The 24,580-nt window shown below is 46.3% G+C and overlaps 2 protein-coding genes across 2 annotated transcripts; one reads left to right on the plus strand and one right to left on the minus strand.

Annotated features, from left to right (window-relative positions):
- Positions 1-4,205: 4,205 nt before the first annotated feature.
- Positions 4,206-10,141, minus strand: LOC123452461 (UDP-galactose/UDP-glucose transporter 5-like). The gene is made up of 11 exons (XM_045129150.1): positions 9,804-10,141; positions 9,120-9,233; positions 8,944-9,036; positions 8,798-8,863; positions 8,227-8,325; positions 6,415-6,494; positions 5,810-5,922; positions 5,490-5,578; positions 5,084-5,170; positions 4,862-4,930; positions 4,206-4,774 (listed from the first exon to the last, which is right to left on the minus strand). Exons 1-11 carry the CDS (start codon positions 9,930-9,932, stop codon positions 4,661-4,663), a joined length of 1,053 nt encoding a protein of 350 aa, XP_044985085.1. The 5' UTR covers positions 9,933-10,141; the 3' UTR covers positions 4,206-4,660.
- An 8,683-nt stretch (positions 10,142-18,824) lies between these two features.
- Positions 18,825-19,862, plus strand: LOC123395632. Its single transcript, XM_045090662.1, has 3 exons — positions 18,825-19,334; positions 19,431-19,731; positions 19,819-19,862. Exons 1-3 carry the CDS (start codon positions 18,825-18,827, stop codon positions 19,860-19,862), a joined length of 855 nt encoding a protein of 284 aa, XP_044946597.1.
- The last annotated feature ends 4,718 nt before the right edge of the window (positions 19,863-24,580 follow it).

The raw sequence follows: 24,580 nt of genomic DNA on the forward strand, positions 1-24,580 counted from the left end.
TCGGCAGGGCTCGGCCCGAGCTCCGCAGAAACGCGATCTAGAGGTAAAACCGTGGAGATATGTGGTCGGGCTGCCGTGGCAAAGTTGTGTCAAATCAGCCCTAAAACCTCCGTATATATAAGGGGAAGAGGGGGAGCCTTGCCTTGGGGTCCAAGGACCCCCAAGGACTTCGGCCGAGCCAAGGGGGGGAGTTCTCCCCTTCCAAACCGAGTCCAACTAGGTTTGGAAGGAGGAGTCCTTCCCCCTTTTCCCACCTCCTCTTTTTTTTCTTTTCTCTTTGATTTTTCTTCCTATGGCGCATAGGGCTCTTTTGGGCTGTCCCACCAGCCCACTAAGGGCTGGTGCGCCACCCCCAATGCCTATGGGCTTCCCCGGGGTGGGTTGCCCCCCCCCCCCCCGGTGAACTCCCGGAACCCATTCGTCATTCCCGGTACATTCCCGGTAACTCCGAAAACCTTCCGGTAATCAAATGAGGTCATCCTATATATAATTCTTCGTTTCCGGACCATTCCGGAAACCCTCGTGACGTTCGTGATCTCATCCGGGACTCCGAACAACATTCGGTAACCAACCATATAACTCAAATACGCATAAAACAACGTCGAACCTTAAGTGTGCAGACCCTGCGGGTTCGAGAACTATGTAGACATGACCCGAGAGACTCCTCGGTCAATATCCAATAGCGGGACCTGGATGTCCATATTGGATCCTACATATTCTACGAAGATCTTATCGTTTGAACTCAGTGCCAAGGATTCATATAATCCCGTATGTCATTCCCTTTGTCCTTCGGTATGTTACTTGCCCGAGATTTGATCGTCAGTATCCGTATACCTATTTCAATCTTGTTTACCGGAAAGTCTCTTTACTCGTTCCGTAATACAAGATCCCGCAACTTACACTAAGTCACATTGCTTGCAAGGCTTGCGTGTGATGTTGCATTACCGAGTGGGCCCCGAGATACCTCTCCGTCACACGGAGTGACAAATCCCAGTCTCGATCCATACTAACTCAACGAACACCTTCGGAGATACGTGTAGAGCATCTTTATAGTCACCCAGTTACGTTGCGACGTTTGATACACACAAAGTATTCCTCCGGTGTTAGTGAGTTATATGATCTCATGGTCATAGGAACAAATACTTGACACGCAGAAAACAGTAGCAATAAAATGACACGATCAACATGCTACGTCTATTAGTTTGGGTCTAGTCCATCACGTGATTCTCCTAATGACGTGATCCAGTTATCAAGCAACAACACCTTGTTCATAATCAGAAGACACTGACTATCTTTGATCAACTGGCTAGCCAACTAGAGGCTTGCTAGGGACAGTGTTTTGTCTATGTATCCACGCATGTATATAAGTCTTCATTCAATACAATTATAGCATGGATAATAAACGATTATCTTGATACATGAATTATAATAATAACTATATTTATTATTGCCTCTAGGGCATAATTCCAACAGTTCAAGTGGATCAGCACGAAGATATCATGCTTGAAGCTTGTCGTCCATTGTGGTGGCAATGGACTTGTGAAGATATGCTGAAGAGTGGCTCACCCATAGTGAGTATGGGGGAGCAATCAACTAGTCTTCATCAAGCCAACGCAATCAAGAAAGGTGGTCCATCTTGAGGAAGCCAAGATCATCATCATCTAGCTCAAGAGGACAAGGTGCAAGGTATAGGTTTGCCCTTGATAGGTTTTCTGTTTAGGATAGATTGTTGTACTATCAAGGGGGGCTCTCAAGTGAGTAGCTTGATCGTATCGTTCGTTGAGAGCTCAAACCATTTGCATCCTTGCATCATACTTCTTGGTTCTTGTTTGGTGTTTCTCTTTGTGAGTTTTAGAGCTTATGGTCATCTTCGTGACAAGCTCGAGTTCATCGAAGACGGAGTCCATATGCATCTACTATGATGTTTTCGATGTTGGAGTTTTTGTCAGTTCTTCATTCATAGAGGACTCACATCTCTATATCATTGGCATTTTCATATCTGCATGGTCTTAAGATTTCCAGCAAGCTTGGGTTTGCTCGATTCGGAGCTCGTATGCGAAAGTTATGGTTGTTTCAGTGGCGAGCGGTAGTACCGCTGGACCTAGCGGTAGTACCGCTAGAGTTGGCGGTACTACCGCTGGCCCTAGCGGTAGTACCACTAGAGCTGGCGGTAGTATCGCTGTCCCAGAGTTAGTACCGCCCCTAGCCAGCGGTAGTACCGCTCCAAGTTTTTAGTACCGTCATCTTTGCGGTTGTACTGCGTCGGACATTTTTGCAAAGACTTCCTTGACGGTGGTTGGCTCGGTAGTATCTTTGCGCTACCATGGGCTCAGCGGTAGTACCGCTGCAGCCAGCGGTAGTACCGCCGGAGGGTCAGCGGTAGTACCGCTGCAGCCAGCGGTAGTACCGCCGGAGGGTCAGCGGTAGTACCGCTGGGCTCGGGCTGTAAGTGGGGGTAACGGTCTGATTTCTTCCCCCACTATATAAAGGGGGTCTTCTTCCCCCTTGGTCTTATCTATCCGTTGAGCTCTTGTTCTACCTCCATTGTTGACATTCTTAGAGCTTGCTTACTCCCAATCCCTCCAATGATTCTTGCTTGTTCTTGAGGGAAAAGAGAGAGGAGATCTAGATCCACATCTCCACCAATCACTTTCTCCTCTATGTGAGGGGAACCCCTTGGATCTAGATCTTGGAGTTCTTTGTGAGCTCCTTGTTCTTCCTCTCATATTTCTCCATAGCTTTCGTTGTTGTGGAGGGATTTGAGTGTGAGGGACTTGACCACTTCGTGTGTTCTTGCCATTGCATTGATTGCATCGGTTTGAGTTCTCCACGGTGATACGTGGAAGTGAAGTTTGAGAAGCTTATTACCTTTGGTACTTAGTACCCTAGATATTGTTCTTCGTGGATGCTTTGGCGTCCTAGAAGCTTGGTGGTGTCTCGGAGCTCAATCATTATGGTGTGAAGCTCCGGGCAAGCGTCGGGGTCTCCAATTAGGTTGTGGAGATTGCCCCGAGCAATTTGTACGGATACCGGTAACCGCCCCCAAGGGTTGCCACGTGTACGGGTTCGGTGACCGCCCCCAAGGTTTGCCATTTGTACGGGTTCGGTGACCGCCCTCAAGGGTCCCTTAGTGGAGTCACGGCATCTTGCATTGTGCGAGGGCGTGAGGAGATTACGGTGGCCTTAGTGGCATCTTGGGGAACATTGTGCCTCCACACCGCTTCAACAGAGATTAGCATCGCAAGGGTGTGAACTTCGGGATACATCATCGTCTCCGCATACCTCGGTTATCTCTTGCCCGAACCCTTTACTTATGCACTTTACTTTGTGATAGCCATATTGTCTCTTGTCATATATCTTGCTATCACTTAGTTGTTTATCTTGCTTAGCATAAGTTGTTGGTGCACATAAGTGAGCCTAGTTGTTTGAGGTTTTGTACTTGACATATTAAACGTTAGTTTTATTTCGCATTTGTTCAAGCCTAAACCTTAATTATTTTAAAGCGTCTATTCACCCCCCCCCCCTCTAGACGACATCCACGTCCTTTCACCTATAATACCATATGAGGCTGATACACCAAAATATAATCCCCTGCCACCCGGCGACAGAAAAGAGGTGAATCCACAAGCTAATTGGTGTTGCTTGGAGGGGAGTTGTAACCTTAGGCGCCGTTTCTTTTTTGAATGGGGGAAACATTTGTTTGAATCACACGAATATTATATACATTTTACATACATTTTTTACGTAGAAAGCAGGGACATTCTTAACTTCTAAACAATTTTAGAAATGTACAAACATTTTTTAAACTTCACAAATTCTAGTTGCGGTATAGTGGGCCAGTCTAAATTCTGGTCCGTGAGAGTAGCAAGTTATCCCAGTTGGAATCATAATATTCCAAGTGTGCTCAACAATCATAATATTCCAAGTGTGCTAAACAGGTTTAGGGTCTAAAATAGACCGAGATTACAAGTTTAAAGTGCCAATTTCAGGGATTCAAAGTTCATGATTTGATTTAGCCTTCGTCTATAATTTAAAGGTTTGTTTTGAACTTTTTCCTCTGCGTAATTTCACTTTGCATGCGCGCAAGCTATGCTTCCCCTTGAAGCGTTCTATATTGGCTACCGCCTATTCATAGGTGCAGCAAAATGAAAATAGCAAACATATCTAGCGGACGTGACAAGTTCGGTCTATGGCACGACCAACTCTACACCACAACATCAGCTATGAAATTTTTTGGCATGGAGATGATGTGTGCCTCTCATGCCCTACGGTGTTGTCGTGCGCCGCACACACAAAATCGGCATTTCCTCCCTCTTGTGGGTGGAAAGCCTTTTTCTATGTAGTATAACGTCTGGTTTACAGTTTACATCACAACATTATGTTACTGTAGCTAACAGCAAACGGCCTCAGGTGAAAATTTTGGGCAGCACCGATCACTCATGCGCATCAATCAGCAAAGTAATGGGCCTTCACCTAAGGAAGCCTTTCGGAGCTTCCCGGGTTGATGATCAGGAGACGAGGTGTGACTCTACAATCTGTTCTCTCGCAGTCAACTTGTCAGGATGCCTGCCATTCGCCTCGGACTTGAAAATTTTCGTCCGGTACAGCAAAGCGACAAGTAGATCAAACCTTCGGTGTTCCTATTTGTTATTTCTTCCGGTCAACTGTTAGCAGCATTTGGCGCAGAACCCTGCGGCGGCGAGCTCGTGGCTGCTGCCTTCTGCGGTTTGCTTCTTGAGAAGGTTTTTGCGTACAGGGCTCCAAATACAATTGCCTGGCAGCACGGAGTATCCTTTTTTATTGTAATGAAGAGGGGAAATGTTGTGAGATGAGTGATTAGAGAGAGAAGGAGATGACTTACAGCGCCAACCCACTGCATCCAGCTAAGGGGATGCACAAACCAGACGCAGGACAGTAGTATGCTCACCAACTGCGGAAACACGTGTTGAATTGCGGTTAGGGAATGGTTAAATGATTTTAACGCAAATACTCCCTCCGTCCCACAATATAAGACGTAGCTTGCATAGACATCTTATATTGTGGGACGGAGGGAGTATGTGATACTGGTGAGAACTGTATCCACCTGTCTGGTTGTCATGATGGTAGCGAATGTGAGAGCCCCGAATGTACGAATAGTGTAGGATATGAAGAATTGGCTAGCTGTTGCAACCTGGGAAGAACATGGAGTTTAAATCCCATGGCTAAAAGATATCTTGGATCCATCATTTACACAATTATGTTCTAGGGGAGTAAATTTGAAACAGCTAAAGTGCTACTTGTCCTAGATTTTATGCCGTATTAAACATAAAATCTCACAGTATTTATCCTCTGTTTATTTTCATCTCCTAAAGTGATGTCTCTGCATATACTGGTATCCATCAAATTCATGTTGATGTACTTTATTATTCTATATATAGCGGTTTATTTCAGTACAAAGGGAACAAGCGTATTGCATTGATTAAAGAATTAAAAGGTACTGTAAGTCTTACAGTGGATAAGATTAGGACGTCATAGAAGCAATCTGGATGACGAACCATAAAGTCCACAGCTGGAAGAAGATGATTCTGGAGAATAAGCCCTGTAAAGGGAAAAATAACAAAGAAATAAATTATTCATTGCAACTGTTAATAGTATACTGTACAGTGTAGGTGTAACAGACTAAGTGCAACAGATTAACACGCAAAACTTCGAGTAATAGAAACTTCGGTAGCAACAGATTTGGTGCCAATATAAACTTGAAGTTTATATTTCAAGGAAATGCAAGACATAATCAGAAGATGAGACAAGTAACCATTGAGTTAGCAATTACCACTCAAGCTAATAACACAAGAGCACATTGTCGTGTAGAATATTTGGTTGTGAATTTCCATCTCATAACCTTTGAAGAGTTTGTCTTGGAAGGTGCTTGTGAAACCATCAAATCTAGAAATCCAAGAGAAGGAGGATCATGTTAGATAGCAACCAGGGTGCGAAAGCGGACCAAAGAAAGTAAGCAATAAACCTTGTAAGCGAATAGTGCGCCACTGCACCCACACTCACAGCCTACAGTAGTGGTCAGTGGGAAATTGTAAATTTAAGTTGATATTGCCTGCTTTCATGTTTTAGAAATTTACTACTACTAGATTGCATCCAATGTACAGCTGCAACAAACTCAAATTATAATACCACCATCTCCTCAGCAGTTTAGATACTCAATGAGTTATAGCTAGACATGCATTTTGTACACATAGTTCTAGTTAACGCTACTTAATACAATAAAAAAAATCGTAGAAACTAAAAGAAACTTACATGTCAAATAGAGCTGTGAATCGACAAATTTCACAAAACTGAGCTACCATTACATTATGTCATGAACTCGGATATTATTGCTTATTCTAACCAGAAAATTAAGTAGAAGATGAGAAGAAGTCATACCCAAGATAACCAAGCATGAGTGAAACACCCCAAACAGTACTTTCTCTGCCTTTATTAAGTGGACTAACATCCATTGATGCCTGCATCCATGAGACCAGAAAAGAAAAGGATATCACTTTCAGACACCATTCCGAAATACAAAGGTTATCACAAGTGCATTGGCTAATTACCAAATGAAGTAAATTGGTTTCTTAGGGTATGTTCAGATTGTGGCCATAGATCTTTGTTTGGAATCATGGCCAATTTTTTGGCATGCCAATGCTTCTTTATCCACCCTAGTTCAGTTTTCTTGACAAAGTTGGCCAAATCACTGGCTAGCAAAACCTAGATCAGAAATATTTGGCAAGACAAACTAAGGCTAAAACCAAACACGCAGATATTATCAGCTTCCAAAATCCCGTAACCGAACACGTTGCCTAAGATAGTGTCGTGAACTGTTTCGGCCACTGGACCTGGTTGTATGAGCATGCTACGGATTTCTTTGTTACATGGTCTAGGAAGTATTTTCCATTGTTGCAGCCAAAGCCCCCATGGCCTCATATAGTAGACAACTCTAGTATTGAGATCACAGGAACTGAAGGAGTATCAACCCATGTTGTTCAGTTTTATTGCAAGGAAGTAAGGTTGTGGTTTGGGGGCTCATCAATCAGTTTTTTTGTGAGAAAGAATCGGTACTGATATTACACTTAGGCTGGACTTGCTCTTCAGCATTGAATTTTCTTTAAAAAGGCAGCAGCAATTACGGTGCACTAACATGAGACATGGTACAACCAGCAAGCATCATAGCTAGCAATGGACATTACTTGGATGATTCAATAGCAGTGAGGCCGTGTGTTGATTAGTCTCATGCCTACACTAATGAGAAGAATACAAACTTTGCCATCTTCTTGAAGATGGCAGTGCTCTGAGTAGGGCAGCTGGGAGTGAAAGTCATCATTTTCAATAGGGACCTGCTGGACCACTTCGGTTATGAAGACGACAACGCTTTTTCCTATGGCCTGACAAAATTATAGGAAAATCCATGTCCTTCGACCGGCCATGTAAGTCAGACAGATTCACCTTTGTGTGTGCTCTTTAACAGGACTGCAAGTGCCTTGGAATCCGGTTGTTCACAGTCCGGGTTCATCCACTTGAGGACAAGCCGGATATTAAGGAGGGAAGAATGCATAGACAGATAGACCGCTTGGGCCACTAGACCTGGCTGTATGGGCTCCAGTGGCAAGGGGGCTTGAAGCCCATGGTGCTGGAGCAGATGTACGTAGGCAGCTCTACTTAAGCTGGTGGAGGGCAAGAGATAAGGCATCAATCGGGATATAGTGAACCAGAAAAACCCTAGCAAGGGTCTGAGTCCTTCCTCCCTGGACCTCTTCTTCATTGTATCCCCTTCTCTTTCTAGAACCTTTTACCGCTTGTAACCCCTTGTTGTGTGAAACTTCATTCAGTATTGGTTGTACTGAAGTGGGATCGTAGAAGATAGTTCATAGGGGTATATTTAAAGCCAATCTTTATCCTGCTTTGAATTCAATCCTATAGCATATACTCCCTCCGTTCCAAAATTCTTGTCTTAGATTTGTCTAGAAATGAATGTATCAAAATAGTAAAACATGACTAGATACATTCATATCCAAACAAATCTAAGACAAGAATTTTGGGACGGAGGGAGTATATCATTACTACCTAATTGGTAATGTGGTGCAGATGGCAGGTGCAGTATTGGTTGTTAATGAAATTTCTATATTCTCCAATCTCAATAACATTTACACCATGTGGTGCTCAACAATACAGAGAAATGAGTTCGGATATTTGGATTACCGGGTATAGGATGAACAATGAGCAGCCCATGGTGACAATGACTGCAAAGAAGTAATCTTTTCCACCATACTTCTTTTTCATAATTATCGTACCCCAAATCTACAAATTAATCAAATTGAAGAATGGTCATAACAAGGCTTGATATCCAGGAAATCAAATTAAAATACATAAATTGTGGAAAAAAAATAAAGCACGTCCAGATATATATAAACTCAAGGCGATCGAGACAATCCTGATTTTCTGTGCATACAATCCTGATTTTCTGTGCTTTAACATCTACCTGAGAGATGAATGAAAGTGGCCAAATAGTAGTATCAGATGAACTGAGAGTCTCGGAATCATCTTGTACAGTAATTTTCACACGCAACATATAAACTATTTTTCCATCTTTGACAGCCACTTCATTCACATATGTTCAGTTTACCAATAGCACCAAATTAGCCTATGTACAAATTCCTTACATCGATCACTGTTTATTAACTGTGATGTAAAAGAGACATCTATACTCTTCTAGCAGACACTGACAGTGAAGATGCATGAAAATCAAAAGTCACAGTACAAAAGATATTACCATGACAGGAATCATCTTTGCACACTTGGCAAGTGTCTGGACAGGGAAACTCACATACTTGAGGGCCTGAAACAATCACATAATGTGTTATGTACAGAAGCAATAGGAACCAATAACAGCAGATATACAAAAAACTAATGCATAACCTCGTACTGGCAAGTTGTGGTTAGTATGTTTGAGAAGGAGACAACACAGTATTTCTGGATTGGGGCCACTGGATCCGTCGATTTCTTACTGGACTGCATAAATATACACAATTTAAGAGTCAAGCAATTTCAGACAAGTTCAAGTATAAGAACAAGGGATAGATGCAGATCCATACCAGTAACACGAGTGCAGACACCATGGATGTGGTGATGCGGTTACAGAAAACAAGAAAAAGTGAGTATCTGAAGAACTCCTTCTCTGCTCCATAGGGAACTCTCATGAGTTTTTCCTGCATAACATTTGAAGCCAGAACCCCTCCATTTAGCGTTTATGTCCATTCACTCGACATAAAATAGAAATGACTTATTTTCAAGCGAGCTAAAGAACAGACAGTTAAAAATGGTGGTGGTACTTGTACATCAAAGGGGTCAGGCATGTGAATACACCATTCATCGAAGTAACTAAGGACGATTAGGTTCATGAAAACCACAGTAACCAGTTTGGCAGCAGTGGAATGTTCAGATGCATCATCCGGTCTTAACAGCGAATAGAATCATAGATACACATGTTCAAATCAAAGAGAATTATCATGGAGAATATTCTTCTTACCTGGATCTGAAAAATGAATCAAAAAGTGCTTAAAGGAGTTAAAGGAAGAATACTCCAAAACGCGCGAGGCAAGGGCAACCTCGCCATTTCGAGCCGTGAATCCCGCCGGAGGGAGGAAGGAACCAGCACGAACAGATCGGTACTAATCCCCCGCCGTTCCCACGCCCGGCGGCACCACTCCCCGGTGCGGAAACCCTGGGCACGAGTGATTCGAACGGAGGAGAGGGTGGGGGGGAAGGGGGCGGCGGACCTGGAGGACGCCGTAGACGAGGAGGGTGCTCATGATGCCGACGACGGCGAGCGCGCACCTGCCCATCAGGCGGCGGCGCTCGTCCTTGTCCCTCCCCGCCGCCACCGGCAGCGCCGGCTCGTCCGCCATGGCCCGCGGGTAGATCGGGGAGGGGCCCTAGCCCTGGCTAGCCTGCTCGGGCGATCGATTGACGGCGACGGGCGCCTGGACGAGGGAGCGGGCCGGGGGGGGGGACTGGGCTCGGCGGTGGGCCCGGGTCAGGGGCGAGCTGACGGGGGCGGAGGTGGCTCGCTCGCCTGCCCTTTTCCGGCGTGCGGCGTGTGGGGCGACAGCCTCCCACGGGCGGGCCCCGTGCGGTGGTTTTTTGGCTTTTGTTTCCGGCGAATTTTGCTGGCCGTTGGATCTTCTGGTTCGCCCATCGTGTGTCCGTGATTGAACCATATCGATCCATTATTATTTTTGATTTTGATTTTGATCAGAATAATTGGGTACCACCGGGCATACTGTCTGGCATTTATGGTACTCCCTTCGATTCCTCACAAACTGAAAATACCAATTTGTTAAGAGTCAATCGAATTAAAGTCATGGTGTCATCATTGGCTGCAATCGATAATATTCGTAATATCCGGGTCACAATTTGTATCGACTAAAGAAATACTTTCGAAGGAATTTTTACTCTTTTTGCTGATCAAGAACGATAACAATGTCTGACAATCTCGTCATATGTTTGATCCCGCCGAGGTACCTCTGTAAGGTAGATAATTTTCTCTTCAAGATTGCCATATCTTTTTTGGAAGATGGTGAAATTTTCTTATTTTTTCTTCTGCTCTTAAGTTTCTAAATTGGAAGAGCGGGAATGCCAAGGTCTTCAACCCAAGGTGATGCCTATGTGGTATGTCGACCGTAATATTACGAATGGGTCAATGACACTGCTCATGAAGAACATCTTGTGTATGTGGTACGTAAAAAGAACAAATATGTGAATTCAAAACCATAAACCTATCTTGTCCTAATAGAAAAAAAAGGACCACTGCCCTAGGCTCAGAATGAAAATAAATTCATAAGTGGCATCACACATTGTAGAGGAGAGTAGCTATCAAGTGGAGACACGTGTTTCTTAATAATATGAAAAACAGATAATAACAAACAGCAATAACCCCCTAGTTAGGTGGTGTTTCTTTCCAAGGGACTAGACTTTTTTTAGTCCCAGGGACTAAAGAAAAAAGTCCCTCCAATAGAGACTTTTTCTAGTCCCTTAAGGAAAAGTCCCTCCTGTTTCTTTACCTAGGGACTAAAAGGGACTTTTTAGTCTAGTCCCTAGGTAAAGAAACACCACCTTAGTCGGTTTGGTTTCTAAGTTGGTCAAATAGGTTAGCTTGATTAGTTATTCTAGTATTTGGGATTTGTAAGTTTGTAAAAATGTAGAGAGAAAAGGGAGACATGAGACGTGACTTTCGCTAAAAGTATTGTGCATGAGCATTCGAGTGATTTTTGATTTGGTCGATTTTTGGGTGAAACATAGCACCACGAAAGCTACTTAGTGTAGTCCAAGAGGATGTAGCGCGGTGTTTCATCCGAGCCATTGAAACTTTCCAGATCTTAAAAGGAGGTTCTTCTAGCAATGGTGTAGTAATCCCAGTTGTTAGATTGGTGCCATGTATGCAGCCTCCTCAGCGATTTGGAATTCTGGACCGTCCGATTGTGTTTCCAAAGAAATCCCGACCGTCAGATCTTCGGGCGATATGATCCTCGCCGTTGGATCGTGGATGACACTGCTACAATTAATAGTTGTCGCTGGGTTTACACTCCGGTTTTTTCTGTCTGTTACAATGGCGAGCGGGCCCAGATTAAGGTGGGCTCGAGATGTCAGCGACGTATCGGGGTGACGTTTCCGGTGTGGTTTGTTTTGTGCGCGGAGCCCGTGCCACCGCCTGATAATCCTTCTGTACGGCAAGGGTAATTTCGACATTTCGTGTCTTGCCCCGTGCGTGGCGCTTTGCTTGTGGCTGGCGGATGTGGGTAAAGGCCAAGAGAGCGGTTGGCTGGGACGAAACCCTAGCCCCGCTCTCACTTTTGCCGTTCTCGCTCTCTCTCTTCCGCCTCCTAGTCGCCGCCGTCTCGCTGCCTCCCCCCGCCGTAATCCTATTTAGCAGAAGCACCCAAACGGGGTGATGAAGGCCGTTTTTATTTCATCTGGGCCATACATACGGATCTGATGGTACCCAGAGTAAGCATCTAAAAAGGACAATTGCTCGCATCCTACAGTCGAGTCGACAATATGATCTATGCGGGGAAGCGGGAAGTGATCTTTCGGGCAGACCCGATTGATATGCTTGAAGTCGATGCACATTCGGAGTGACTTGTCCTTCTTGGGCACCATGACAACATTTGCGAGCCACTCGGAGTGGTAAACCTCGCGAATGAACTTGGCCTCTAGGAGCTTAGCCACTTCCTCGCCGCTTGCTTTTCTCTTCTGTGTGGCGGACCGACGCAGATGTTCCTTGACAGGCCGGGCCTTGGGGTTGACTCTCAGTCGGTGCTCAGCCAGTTCCCTGGGTACACCAGGCATGTCAGCGGGCTTCCATGCGAAGATGTCCCAGTTCTCACGGAGGAACTGGATGAGCTCGGCTTCCTATTTAGGATCAAGAGTTGTTGAGATGTTGGTCGGGGCAGCGGTGGGATCTGTCGGGTGGATGTTGACTTTCTTGATTTCTCCTGCCGACTGGAATGTAGACTCAAAAGCTGGCTTCTTTGATCGCATCAGTTCGGCGGGGTCTGCTGTCTTCCGGTACTCGTCGAGCTCCACCATTGCCATCTGCTGATTAGCGATCCTGGAGCCCTGCTGCAAACACTCTTCTGCCCTCTGCCGATTGCCGGTGACGGTGATGACTCCCTTTGGTCCTGGCATCTTCATCTTCAGATATACGTAACATGGTCGGGCCATGAAACATACACAAACTGGACGACCAAGGATGGCGTGGTAGGCACTCTAGAAGTCTACCACCTCGAGCGTGAGTTTCTCTTTGTGGAAGTTCTTGTCACAGCCGAAGACGACATCTAACGTGATCTGGTCGAGTGACTTGGCCTTCTTCCCAGGGACCACTCTGTGGAACTGCATATTGCTCTCGCTGAGCTTGGACATCGGAATGCCCATCCCTTTGAGAGTGTCGGCGTACATGATATTCAAGCCGCTCCCTCCGTCCATCCACACCTTGTGGAGCCGAACGCCTTCAACCACCGGTAAGACGACGAGAGCCTGACGTCCCGGGGTGGGTACATGGGGTGGTTGATCCGACTGGTCGAAAGTGATGGCAGTCTGCGACCACTTGAGATATGTTGGGGAGGAAGGAGCTGCCATGTTGACCACCTTCAGTCGACTCTTGCTTTCGACGTCAGGGAAGATCGTCAGAGTGGTGTGGACTTCTGGGAAAGGGTCTTCTGTCTCTTCGTCTTCTTTCTCCAGGTCTTTCTCACTCGACTGGTCCGCTCCGAATTTCTGGATCAACAGCCTGCACTGTCGAGTGGTATGCTTTGGCACTATAGTGTTACCTTCTTCATCTATTTTCGTGTCGATTGCACACGACAGATCAAGGATATCTTGTCCTGACTGCTTTCTAGATTTTCTTGGGAGGGAATTGACCCTTGGCCTTTCCCTTGAACTTTCCTGCCGCCAGAGAGGCTGCTTCTACCGACGGTGTGCGCTCCACCTTCTGCTTCTGCTTTCGGTTGGAGTTGACATCTCCGTCGACTGCCTTGCCTTTGCCGCTGCGGAGGAGGTCTTCTTCTTCTCCATTGGCGTAGCGGGTTGCAATCTCCATCATCTTGCTCATGGACATGTCTCCCGTCTGACCGAACTTCAAGTACAGCTCTCGGCACCTGACGCCTGCTTTGAAAGCGTAGACTGTCTGATGCTCGGTGACGTTTTCCACTGTGTGGTGGAGAGTGGTCCAGCATTGGATAAAATCGCGCAAAGACTCACTCGGCTTCTGGATACAATGATGTAGCTTGGTGAGACCAGCAGGGCGCTTGCAGGTGCCCTCGAACACTCGGGCCAAGTCTGCCCAGCAGTATACGCTTGAAGGAGCTAGTTGATTCAGCCAAGCATGGGCCGAACCATCCAACATCAGGGGCATGTGCTTCATTGCGACGTTGTCGTTGCCGCCGCCGATCTGAACCGCCACTCGGTAATCGTCCAGCCATGTTTCCGGCTTGGACTCTCCGGTGAACTTGCTTATTCGCCAACCTGAAGTTGGGGGGAATATTAGCGGAGCGGATTGCTCGGCTGAAACGCTCGGGGCCATAGATGACAGAGCCACTTCCACTCGGACGATCTCCGTCGTGACCGTCACGGTGGGCTCGGCCTCTATCAACTCTCTTATGAGTGAGATAGTCCGTTGCATCATGCCTTTGGTAGCATTCATCGCCCACCGAACGCCTTTTGTCGTAGTGCCGGAGCACATACGAAGCACTCCGCGGAGGAGAGCGCGAACGATGGCGATCATCGCGATTGAACCGGGGAGGAAGCGGATTCCGCCCCTGGTCTCTGTATCAATCTTCTCGGCGATCTCCTCCTCTACGGTGCCGAGGAGAACCCATACTGTAAACCGACCGAACCATATCTGCTCGGACGGAATTGTTGTGCAGTCTGTTGTGAGACTGAGAAACAGCAGAATTCTGCTGCTGCGCTGCCTGCAGCAACGCGCGGATCTTCTCCAAACCTCTGCCCGCTTCTGAATTTGACAGTTGGATGGAGTCTGCTATCCTTGCGGCCACAGCCAAGTTGAGGACGGGCGTGCGGAATACCTCAACATTGCTCTGATGAGAACGCCGGTCGGAAGTAGGAGGGCGCTGATGAGGACGCTCGCCCGATGCCTATCCGGTTTCCCGCTTGTTCCGACTGGTCTTTGGCGGGCTCTCGTGTGATCCGACCATGAAGATCTCCGCAACCGGGCTGCAACTCTTGCACTCGGAAGAGGAGCCAGACGGATCTGACGCCGAGTGGGAGACAATGCATGGGGGAGTAGCAGGCTCGATGGCTGCCACCTGTGGCGAAGATGCCTGACGTGCGAGTGCATGGCGCATCCAACGCTGGAGCCGCGAGCGACCGGATCTCTTGTTGCGACGCGCGATGGAGAGCGTAGTCGACGGCTGGCGGAGAAGAACTCCGCAGGAACTAGCACGAAAGTGCGTTGTTCTGTGAATCGAAAGCGCCTCGACATTGTGAGGTGCCTCCTGAAGCCATGCCGAATCGTCGACGACGAAAACGGGTGCGCCGAAGAAGATCTCGTGGCCCAAGCACAAATCGCCGCCGGAAGACATGGTAAAGAAGTGAAAATGCAAACTTGCCGAAAGTCGCCTAGACGTCTGCCCCATGGTGGGCGTCAACTGTCGTGGGAATAAGCCTGACAGTAGATGCGTAGGGTACGAAAGTAGAGGGCAGAGTCTTAGCTACGGCAAGGTTGTATGAGTTCAGGCCCCTCTGCGGTGGAGGTAATAGCCCTACGTCTCAGTGCTCTGGAGCTTAGTGTCGTATGGAATATAGGTGTTACAGAATGCGAACCCTTGTGCCAGAGGGGAGGGGCGGCTTATATAGAGTGTGTTGCCCCTCATAAGTGTCCAACATACAAGGGTGTAATAAGTGAGAGTAAATGCATACATTACAGGTAACGTATGCTATTAATGACAATAACTACGGTAGTCTAACGTATGTCCGTTAGCCTCCCTGGGGTGGCTTCTGGCCTTCGATGTCGACTGGCTTCTGGTCTTAGCCGAGTGGAATCCAGTCGTCGAGTGTACGATCATCTTCCGAGTGGTTTCCTGCCGAGTGGACAAGAGGTTGTCTTCATCTAGTCGGAAGGTCTCTTGTGGTCTTCAAGCTAATAATGAGGTGCCCTTGGGTAGGACTTATAGGTCAGGCCTATGACCCTACCCTAGGGATATAACCCCGTCACCAAGTGCAACCAGGAGTTCCAATGATCTCCCACTAGGAACCTCCTAAATTGGATATTAAGAGGTACCTAATGCAATATTGTGGTGACATAGTCTTCCTTACGTTGCACAATATTATATAAAGAGGGATATTATAAAACCAAGGGCATCTCCCCTAGTCATGTATCTCCCAGAATCTAGTCGTGATACCATTACCAACTATAAACTTCATCCGCTGGAAGAAGGTTATACCTTCATCTTCATTAACCCCTTCCAAAAGATGAGTCCATAGGCTTAGCGGTAACCTAGACCAATGTCTTAAACTGTAGGTACTTATTCCACAAGATTTGTACCCACATGCCCTCGGTCTCAACTGATAACATGTATAGCCATTTTCTAAACAAGCATCTATTCTTAACTTCTAAAGTCGCAATCCCTAACCCACCTTGGTCCTTGGGTCTGAAAATAATATCCCATCAGGCCAATATGCACTTCTTCTTAGCCTCATCACATTGCTAGAAGAAGCGGGATCAATATAAGTATAATCCTTTACATACCCCTACCGTCACTTCAAAGAAAGATAAGAGGAACATCGGCCGACTCATCAAAACCGAGTTTATCAATACTAGCTGACCCCGTAAGACATGAGCTCGCTCTTCGAGCAGCTTAGTCTTTTTTCAAACTAATCTTCAATACATTTCCATTCCTTATTCGTCAATCGGCTATAATGAATGGAATTCCTAGGTAGTTGAACGGTAATTAAGGATCCCATTTCACAACCAAACAGTTGCATCTTGTTCTTCTGTTGCTCTTTCAAAGCAGAACAAATCGCTTTTGTCAAAATTGAATTTTAGTCAAGATAATTGCTCAAATAAACAAAACATGGGCTTCATATTCCTAGCTTTTGAGAGATCATGTTTCATGAAAATAATTATGCCACCTGCGTATTGTAGTATGAACACTCCCTCCTTGACAAGGTGCGGGACAAATCGTCCTACTTAGCCAATCTCTTTAGCCCGATCAATAAGGACCGCCAATATATCCGCTACTATGTTGAACAACATATGAGACATGGAATCTCCCTCTCGTAGCCCCTTATGTGTCTAGAAATAATGACCTGTATCATCATTAATTTTTATCTCAACACTACTTTTCTAATGAAGAAGTCCACCTATGTCTTCAGGATTCGTTAAACCCCTTCATACATAAGGCTTGTTGATGGAAGGGCCATTTGATCTTATCATATGCTTTCTTGAAATTCACGTTAAAGAATCTGAATTGCTTTCGTTGCTTCTCTTGTGGGGAGTCATTTTGCCTGGTGCTTTGCTCAGTCTATCTTGTTTTGAAGTGCTATGCCCCCCTGCATGGGTTTGATGCTTGTGGTTATAGTAGTAGTACTTATCTAAGTGCGCTAGTAGGTATTCGTCTCATGATAGTCGTTTCGATTGCGGGCTGAGTGCCGTGGGTTTCTGTTTAGTGCCGAGCTCACTACTCTTCCTTTCCCGTCCCTTAAACATTCGTGAGCCTGATGGAAACGGGTTAGCCCGGTCTAAAAAACCATGCACGGTATCACGGTTGCTTCCTAGAAAAAACAAGACAACTATTTTATGATTTGTATTTTCGATGAATTTTCGTAGGTGACTGTGGTCAATCTTAGGGCATCTTTAATGGTAACCCGTAATTTCCTTCCGCATTCGTTCATGGACAGAGAAGGATTAATCTACAGACACAAATGTGGAAGATCGTCATCTAACCGTAGCCACGTACATTTCAAACATCATCCGAACTAACCGAATGAAATTCGTGCAACAATATTCATAGATAGCATGCATATTAAGTCTAATACAACAATGTTTCAAGTTCAACTAGCTTAATTGAATGTCCAACAAGATTTTCACCAACCGATCATATGCCCTCCCGCACATACTACCCCTTCAGCTTCATCCCACAGTGTGTGTACGTAAATGATCGCCCCTTTGTCCCGTGATACATCACGGCAGCGCGTGCGAGCGACATAATTTGTAGACCAACATTGAGTGAACGAATCGATCAACAAGTTAAGCAAGAGAAAGCAAAACTTACGATCTCGTCCTCTGCCGCATATGCAATGGTCAGTTTGCCTCCAGCTGACGAACCACGTTATAAAACTTGATGTCACTGAAGTGGATAGCGTACAAGCAATACGACAGCGACCTCACATTGCATGCTTGGACAATGTACATGTTGTATGGCGCAATGTGCTTTCATCGATAAGACGATTCATGCACCTGCTGCAAGAAGGTCTCCTCTCTGCTCTTGCCTACGAAATTCGCGGATACGACCAACCACACATCGGACAACAACTTATCCTTCATGATCGAGTAGCTCACCATCCTTCATACTCTAAAAAACGACATGGCATTCGCAATACGCTCAGTGACATTTCATCGAACACTTACTGGACGTGGTGTCCACTATGGAGGGAGTCCACAATGGAGGGGGGAGTGTACCTGGGAACAAACGACTCCAGGGGGCAACATCATCGTAGAGGCGAGCGGGCGCGTCGGTGTTGGATGCGGTTGTCCGACAATGATTCCGTGACGGCCGGAGACGTATAACAGCGGCGACAGATAGACTGGATGCATAGAAAGGAGGGATTGAGTGGATCGGAGATGTCGGAGTCCAACATTTCACGTGTCCGAACTCCCGCAAAGGCATCTATATTTGTTTCCAATTTATGAAAGAAAGTATGTCGTGATCGCCTTGAGGACGGATACATGACTGTATTGGATGTTCGGACAGCGCTGCTGTCCGTATGAGGGCGGGTTACGGGTCACCTTGAAGATGCCCTCATTCATCATCTTTTAATTCGCCGCGAAATGTTTAGGCAAGTGGCATGCAGAGGTGTTGGATAACTCCAGTGAGGTAGTCCCTCCTACGTGGTGTGGTACGCCCGCTTCAAACACACACTCCCGCTCTGGCGCGCACGCGGACACCCGTAACCATCTCAACCAACTAGGTAATTCTCATGTCTCCCTCCTCGAGGAGCCAAGAAACCCAGCCCCGACCCAGTCTCCCCGCATCCACCGCTCTCCGGATCGACGGGTCCGGCCGATGGAGGTGTTCGACGACGTGCACTTCGTGCGGCTCCGGTGCCGGGTGCGGCGGACCAAGTACCTGGCGGCGGACGACGACGGGCACGGCGTGTGCCTGTCCAGCCAGCGCGGCGCGCACAACACGGTGTGGGCGGTGCAGCACATGGAGGGCGCGGTGGAGGGCGCCGAGGGCGGGCCCTTCGTCCTCCTCCGCGGCGCCTACGGCCGCTACCTCTTCGCCACGGACGTGCAGGCCAACACCGGGCCCGGCCACGGCGTCCAGGCATCGCAGCAGCCCCGGCCGCACCCGAACACGCCGAGGTGCATGCTCTGGCAGGCCATCCGGCGGGAGCCCTCCTTCATCATCCGCAACGCCGGGGGCCGGTACCTCCGCGCCAACGGCAAGTACCTCCGGTGGCGCACGGCGGCCACCGTTGCCGGAGACGACGGCAGCGCCATGATGCAGTGGGACGTCCAGGCCGTGCCCCTTCGCCTGGACCGCCCCACCCTCATCGATCCACCGCCACAGGTTCATTGCCTTGCCCCCGCGATTCCCACATTGTATTTGTATATCTGATTTGCATGGCGACTGGTCGTGATCGATCGGTTCCATCCCGACGTGCAGCTGATGCGGAGGCGGCGCCGCCCGCCGACGGAGGAGGACGTGTCGCGGCAGATCCGGTACATCCGCGCCGGCGTGGACGGGGACATCGATGAGACGGGGTGGCGGACGGTGCGGATCAGCACCAACAGCCTCATGCAGCTGCGGCTGACGCTGGCCAACCTGCTGGGCCAGAACCGGTCGGCGCTCCACACCACGCTCTGCGTCCGCGCCGGCGCCTACGCCGACCTCTCCCCTCTCCTCATCGACCTGCCCATCGGCAACGACCGCCTCGACATCGTCGTCATCACCCACGGCACACCAGGTCCGCAATAATACTTCACTCTCCTCGTCGAGCACTCATAGATCACCATTGTCACGACTGACTTCTCGACGTTGATGGGAATTTCAGTGGACAACTCGTTGCTGTACCCAAACGTCAATGCGCGGAATTGAACATATGCAGAGGTGAAGTGACATGGTTAGGGTTTCATGAATGATGATCGATTCTTTCACCGCTACAGAGGACGACTATCAAGTGGTTGGGTTTCTCTAATTTGTTTCTGCTCAGCGAGTAGCTTATCCTCGAGCACTGCTAGTGTACATCGGACTGTCAGAGCTGTTGGCTGGGAGAATGATTGTAGAGCAGGGTACGTGGTTTTGATGCTCATAGTAGCTGCTCAAGACAATGAGCATGCTGTGACTGTGAGCTGCCTTGTGATTTTATTCTGATCTTTAGCGTCTTGCTGGTGGTCTGTAACGATTTTTGGGTACAATGCTGCTACATGGAAAAGAGTATTTCATATGAGAACGTTGTCCAAAAATACCACTGAAAAAAATGGGTAAATGGTGTTGCCCACACGCCCCGTGTGGTTTTAAAGGAAACAGCTCACACGCGTGCGTGTGGGCAAAACAACTAACACCCTCACTGCATACATGCATGTGGGCATCTTTTTGGATTTTTTGTTTTTAAAATATTTATCTTGTAAATGAAAAATCCGATTGAAGATACTTATTCACCATTAAATCCATCGCGGAGAGATCTTCGAAACTAGATATCATATCAATATGTTTTGATGTTTTTTTTCAGCAATAGTTGCCATAATGTTACATAGTTATCATGGTGTTTACACTGAAGTTGCCATGATATGTTTCAGCTATTTTTTCTTCTATACTTAAAACTAAATTTTGACATATTATAAAACGCGGAATTAAGAAATTAGACTTGCCATGAACCATAAACTAATATTGTCATGGTGAAAAAATTACCATGATCAACTGATAAAAATTGTTGTAAAAAGTAGATAAAAAACATAGCGGTAGCTTTAAATCGAGAAGGAAAAATACGTAGAACATGTCATGACAACTTTAGTGTAAACACTATGACAACTACAATGTAAACGTCATGGCAAATTTTGGTCAGAAAAAATTTCATCGATCATGGTCAAATTTTTTAAATTACCATGATCTATAAACTAAATTTACCGTGATGGATTACTAAAAATTGTCATGATCCATGTTTTAAATTTGTCATGGTTAATTACTAAAAATTATCATGATCAATTAATAAAAATTACCGTAAAACTAGTTGAAATATAACGATAGCTTTAAATCTTGAAGAAAAAATAGATAGAACATGTCATGGCAACTACAATGTGAACACTATGGCAACTATAGTGTAATATCATGGCACCTGTTGCCCGAAAAATAATTTCATCGAAACATATCAACTTAGGATCTAGTTTTAAAGAATTGTGTCGTTAAATTGATCAATGTGCATTGTCTTGTTAATAACATATTATAGCGTGCTATAGCATGTTAATAGCATATTTTCACGGATGATATATTTGTTATAGCGTGCTATTTTTTTCTTGAAAAATACATAGCTAGAACTCCGTTTAAATGGTCTTATATGGGAAACAGTAGTAGTGTTTTCTTTCTACTGTGTACATTAATTTATAAATGTTCATGTGTAAAAGTAGAAATATATACAGAATTACATGGCGTAGTCAGGATCGGGCCGAGCCCCAGCTACATCATCGAAAGTGATACAATAAAACGAACTAAGAGCATCTACAACCGGGCACCTCTCAAACCAACCTCAAATGCGTGGTCGGACGGTTCGATCACTACTAGTCCAAAAAAAATGATTTGGACGGACTCCTCATAGCGGTCCTAAATGACCGTCTGATTGGCACCCCTCATATATATCCAGCCAAAATCCAAACCAATCAATACATTAAGTGTCCCCTCCCAAGCGCGACTCGGGCGCCGACGCATCTCGTGTGCACAATGCCCCTCTCCTTCTTCTCCTCCCCTCGCTGCCACCTGTTTGCTGGCCGAGCAAAGCGCTCGCACGGATCTAATGGCGGTGGGGCCTGTGGTGCACTGGAGCAGTTCCGTTGCAAGCGGGGGCTCATGCGGCGACGGCGACGACGGCGTCGCGCTCCTCTACACGCACATGCTCTCGGGAAGGATGGTGGTGCTTGGAGCATCTCTAACAGACACCATATATCGTCGACATGCAAAAGCCGTTTACAGTACACGGAAAAACTGTTCTGCGGGCCGGCGTACGCGACGGCCAAGCAGGCCCTTCAAAACGGACCCATAAAAAAGGATATTCTTGCGGGGTCTGCTTGCCCGTCGTCCGCCGTCGACCCGTAAATCGGTTATTTACATTTCAATTTCGAGCATGAAAACATATTTTTTTTCCTTTGTTTTGTTCAAAGGCATTGGATACATTCACCAAATCTTTGCTAAAATAGCAAGACCAAAGAAAATGAGAATCACAATTAGACATTTTAGAAGATATCCAACTTTCATAACTGCTCCCACTAGTTGGACCAACATCTTTTTCCATGCATTCATTGTTGATCCACGGATTCTTGATCTTACATTCTTCATTCTTCGGTTTTGATTCTAAAGAATTAGATGTCGCTTCCCCTTTAATTTCTTTTCTAATTGCACATGCAGCCACATCATTAGCCTCAATTATATTAAGGAGTGCACGAACATCTATTAAGTTTCTTCCTATCAATAAATCAATGTATTCTTCTTGTCAATACCAAAATTAGCATCCACCTTCCTATACACATGAACATCTCAATAAGCTACCGAAATTTAATCAAATAAGCTCACAAAGCAAAACAGAAAGAAGAACATACCCCGTCGTTATTGCATTTGAAGAATACCCATCTGAGGTGTTGCCGCGTGCTAGATGTGAGTCGCAACACTGTCTCTGTGCAGTCGCCATACATTATGAGCGACATCGGCAAGCTGGCGAGCCGCTGCGCTAGCACCGAGCCCAGGCGACGGTCGGCCAAGTCCTTGCCGGCAAATTGATGACATCGACTAGAGGACGAACCAGTACCTGCATGCGGTGCTAGAGCATTGCCGGGGCTGTGCGGGGTTCTCCACGACCAATCCATGGCTTGGGGCAGCAGCTCGTGGCCAGAAATGCCAGATCTGGCAGGCACGACAACCAGTGGCCGATCTGCAATTTTTTGGTCAGCCGAGGCAGTAGGAAGGGGTAGATGTCATTCCTGGGCGCGTGGCGGCCCGCTAGCGTGATCTCGACGACTGGTATGGCCGGAATCGCAGGCGGCAGCCCATCGGCGGTGGGTGGGGGAAAATGTGGGATGAAATGTCCCACCCGTCAACCGCTCCCGATATATACAGGGCACCAATGGGGCGAGGGGGGAACTTGCATTTTCGAGGGTTTGGGTGGGAAGTTTGCCGCGCCCCGTAAAAATATTTACGGGTCCAACGCTACACTCTTGGTCCTATGATGTCACAGTCCTAGCACTTCTAGGCTATCTGAGGACAGACCCCTAAAAATCCTACCTTGGTTGGAGTTTTTTTCAAACACATAGCACTGCTGCTAGTGGAGGTATATGAACTGGTTTATGTTTGTGTGCTAGTGCTAGTGCTGCTTGTTAACATGGTTGTAGATCAGTAGATGTCCATCTTTTGTACCACCACATTTTTGTTGCCCATACACATTGTGGTTGGAGTTTTTGTCCAATAGTATATGCTGTTACTGTTGTCAGTTAGTTGTTGATGCCGTCTGTTGACATATACACGTAGTATTGTTTTTAGTTCTATTGGCATGTTTGTATTGTTGTACTTATATAGTTTCTAGGTTGCGTCTTGCGCCAGCTGGACTCATAGTGACAACGGTGACCCTTCAATTATAACTTTGCAAATGAGCTGGTGTCGTGGTTATGGTGTTTGTGTTTGTTACCTATTGGTCACTTCTAATTTATTACTCCTATTTTTATTACTGCTGTTTTTCTTGCACTTAGAGCTTTGTTGAACTCCAGGTATGTTCTTCCTCGAGAGGGCAATTAGTACAGTAGTATCATAGCTAGTGCCTCACATTTTATTTCTCCTTCTCGTGCGCTCGTATGGGATACACCGATCGGTGTTGGGGTGTCTCTATTTTGGCTCGAGTGGATGTTTCTGCTCAGATTTCAGAGCTCCTCTGGGATACACCAATCGGTGTTGGGGTGCCTCTGTCAGGGCCGGCTCTATATTTTTCGGGGCCCTCGGCCAAAGTTAAAAAATAGACCCCTACAGATAATATATATACGCATCTATAGATATATAAACGTAAAATATTAAAGTTTACATCCGACCATACATTGTTATTTATAGAGACGACTATAAATAAAAGAGTAGCAAAATTTAAAAAATAATATTCGCTGCTAGTTTAATTACCTCATATAAGAACGAAGTTCATATGAGTTCATGGACAATAATACATCAGTGCTTCACAAAAAATATTCTTCGGGCATCTCTAGATGCAAAATCGTTGATGAAGGTATCAAGATCAATTTTGTCCAAGCCATCCTTCTCAATACAACGCATAGCCAAGCCATTCAATCTGTCTTGTAACATAGTTGACCTCAAACAATTTTGTCCAAGCCATCCAAACCATTCAATCTGTCTTGTAACATAGTTGACCTCAAACAATTTTTCAGCAGTTTTAATTTAGAGAAACTTCTTTCAGCTGAGGCTACGGTCACTGGTATAGCTAAGAGGCAGCGCGTACAAGTCTCGCGATCACAATCAGGACTTGATCTTTAGGCTTCAGGCCTTTAGCTTATCTTTTTTTTAACCTATATAGGAGCACGTATACTTATACATATGTAATGATGGGCCTCCTTAAAACA

The sequence above is a fragment of the Hordeum vulgare genome, chromosome 1H (assembly GCF_904849725.1).
Source record: "Hordeum vulgare subsp. vulgare chromosome 1H, MorexV3_pseudomolecules_assembly, whole genome shotgun sequence".
NCBI lineage: Eukaryota > Viridiplantae > Streptophyta > Magnoliopsida > Poales > Poaceae > Hordeum > Hordeum vulgare.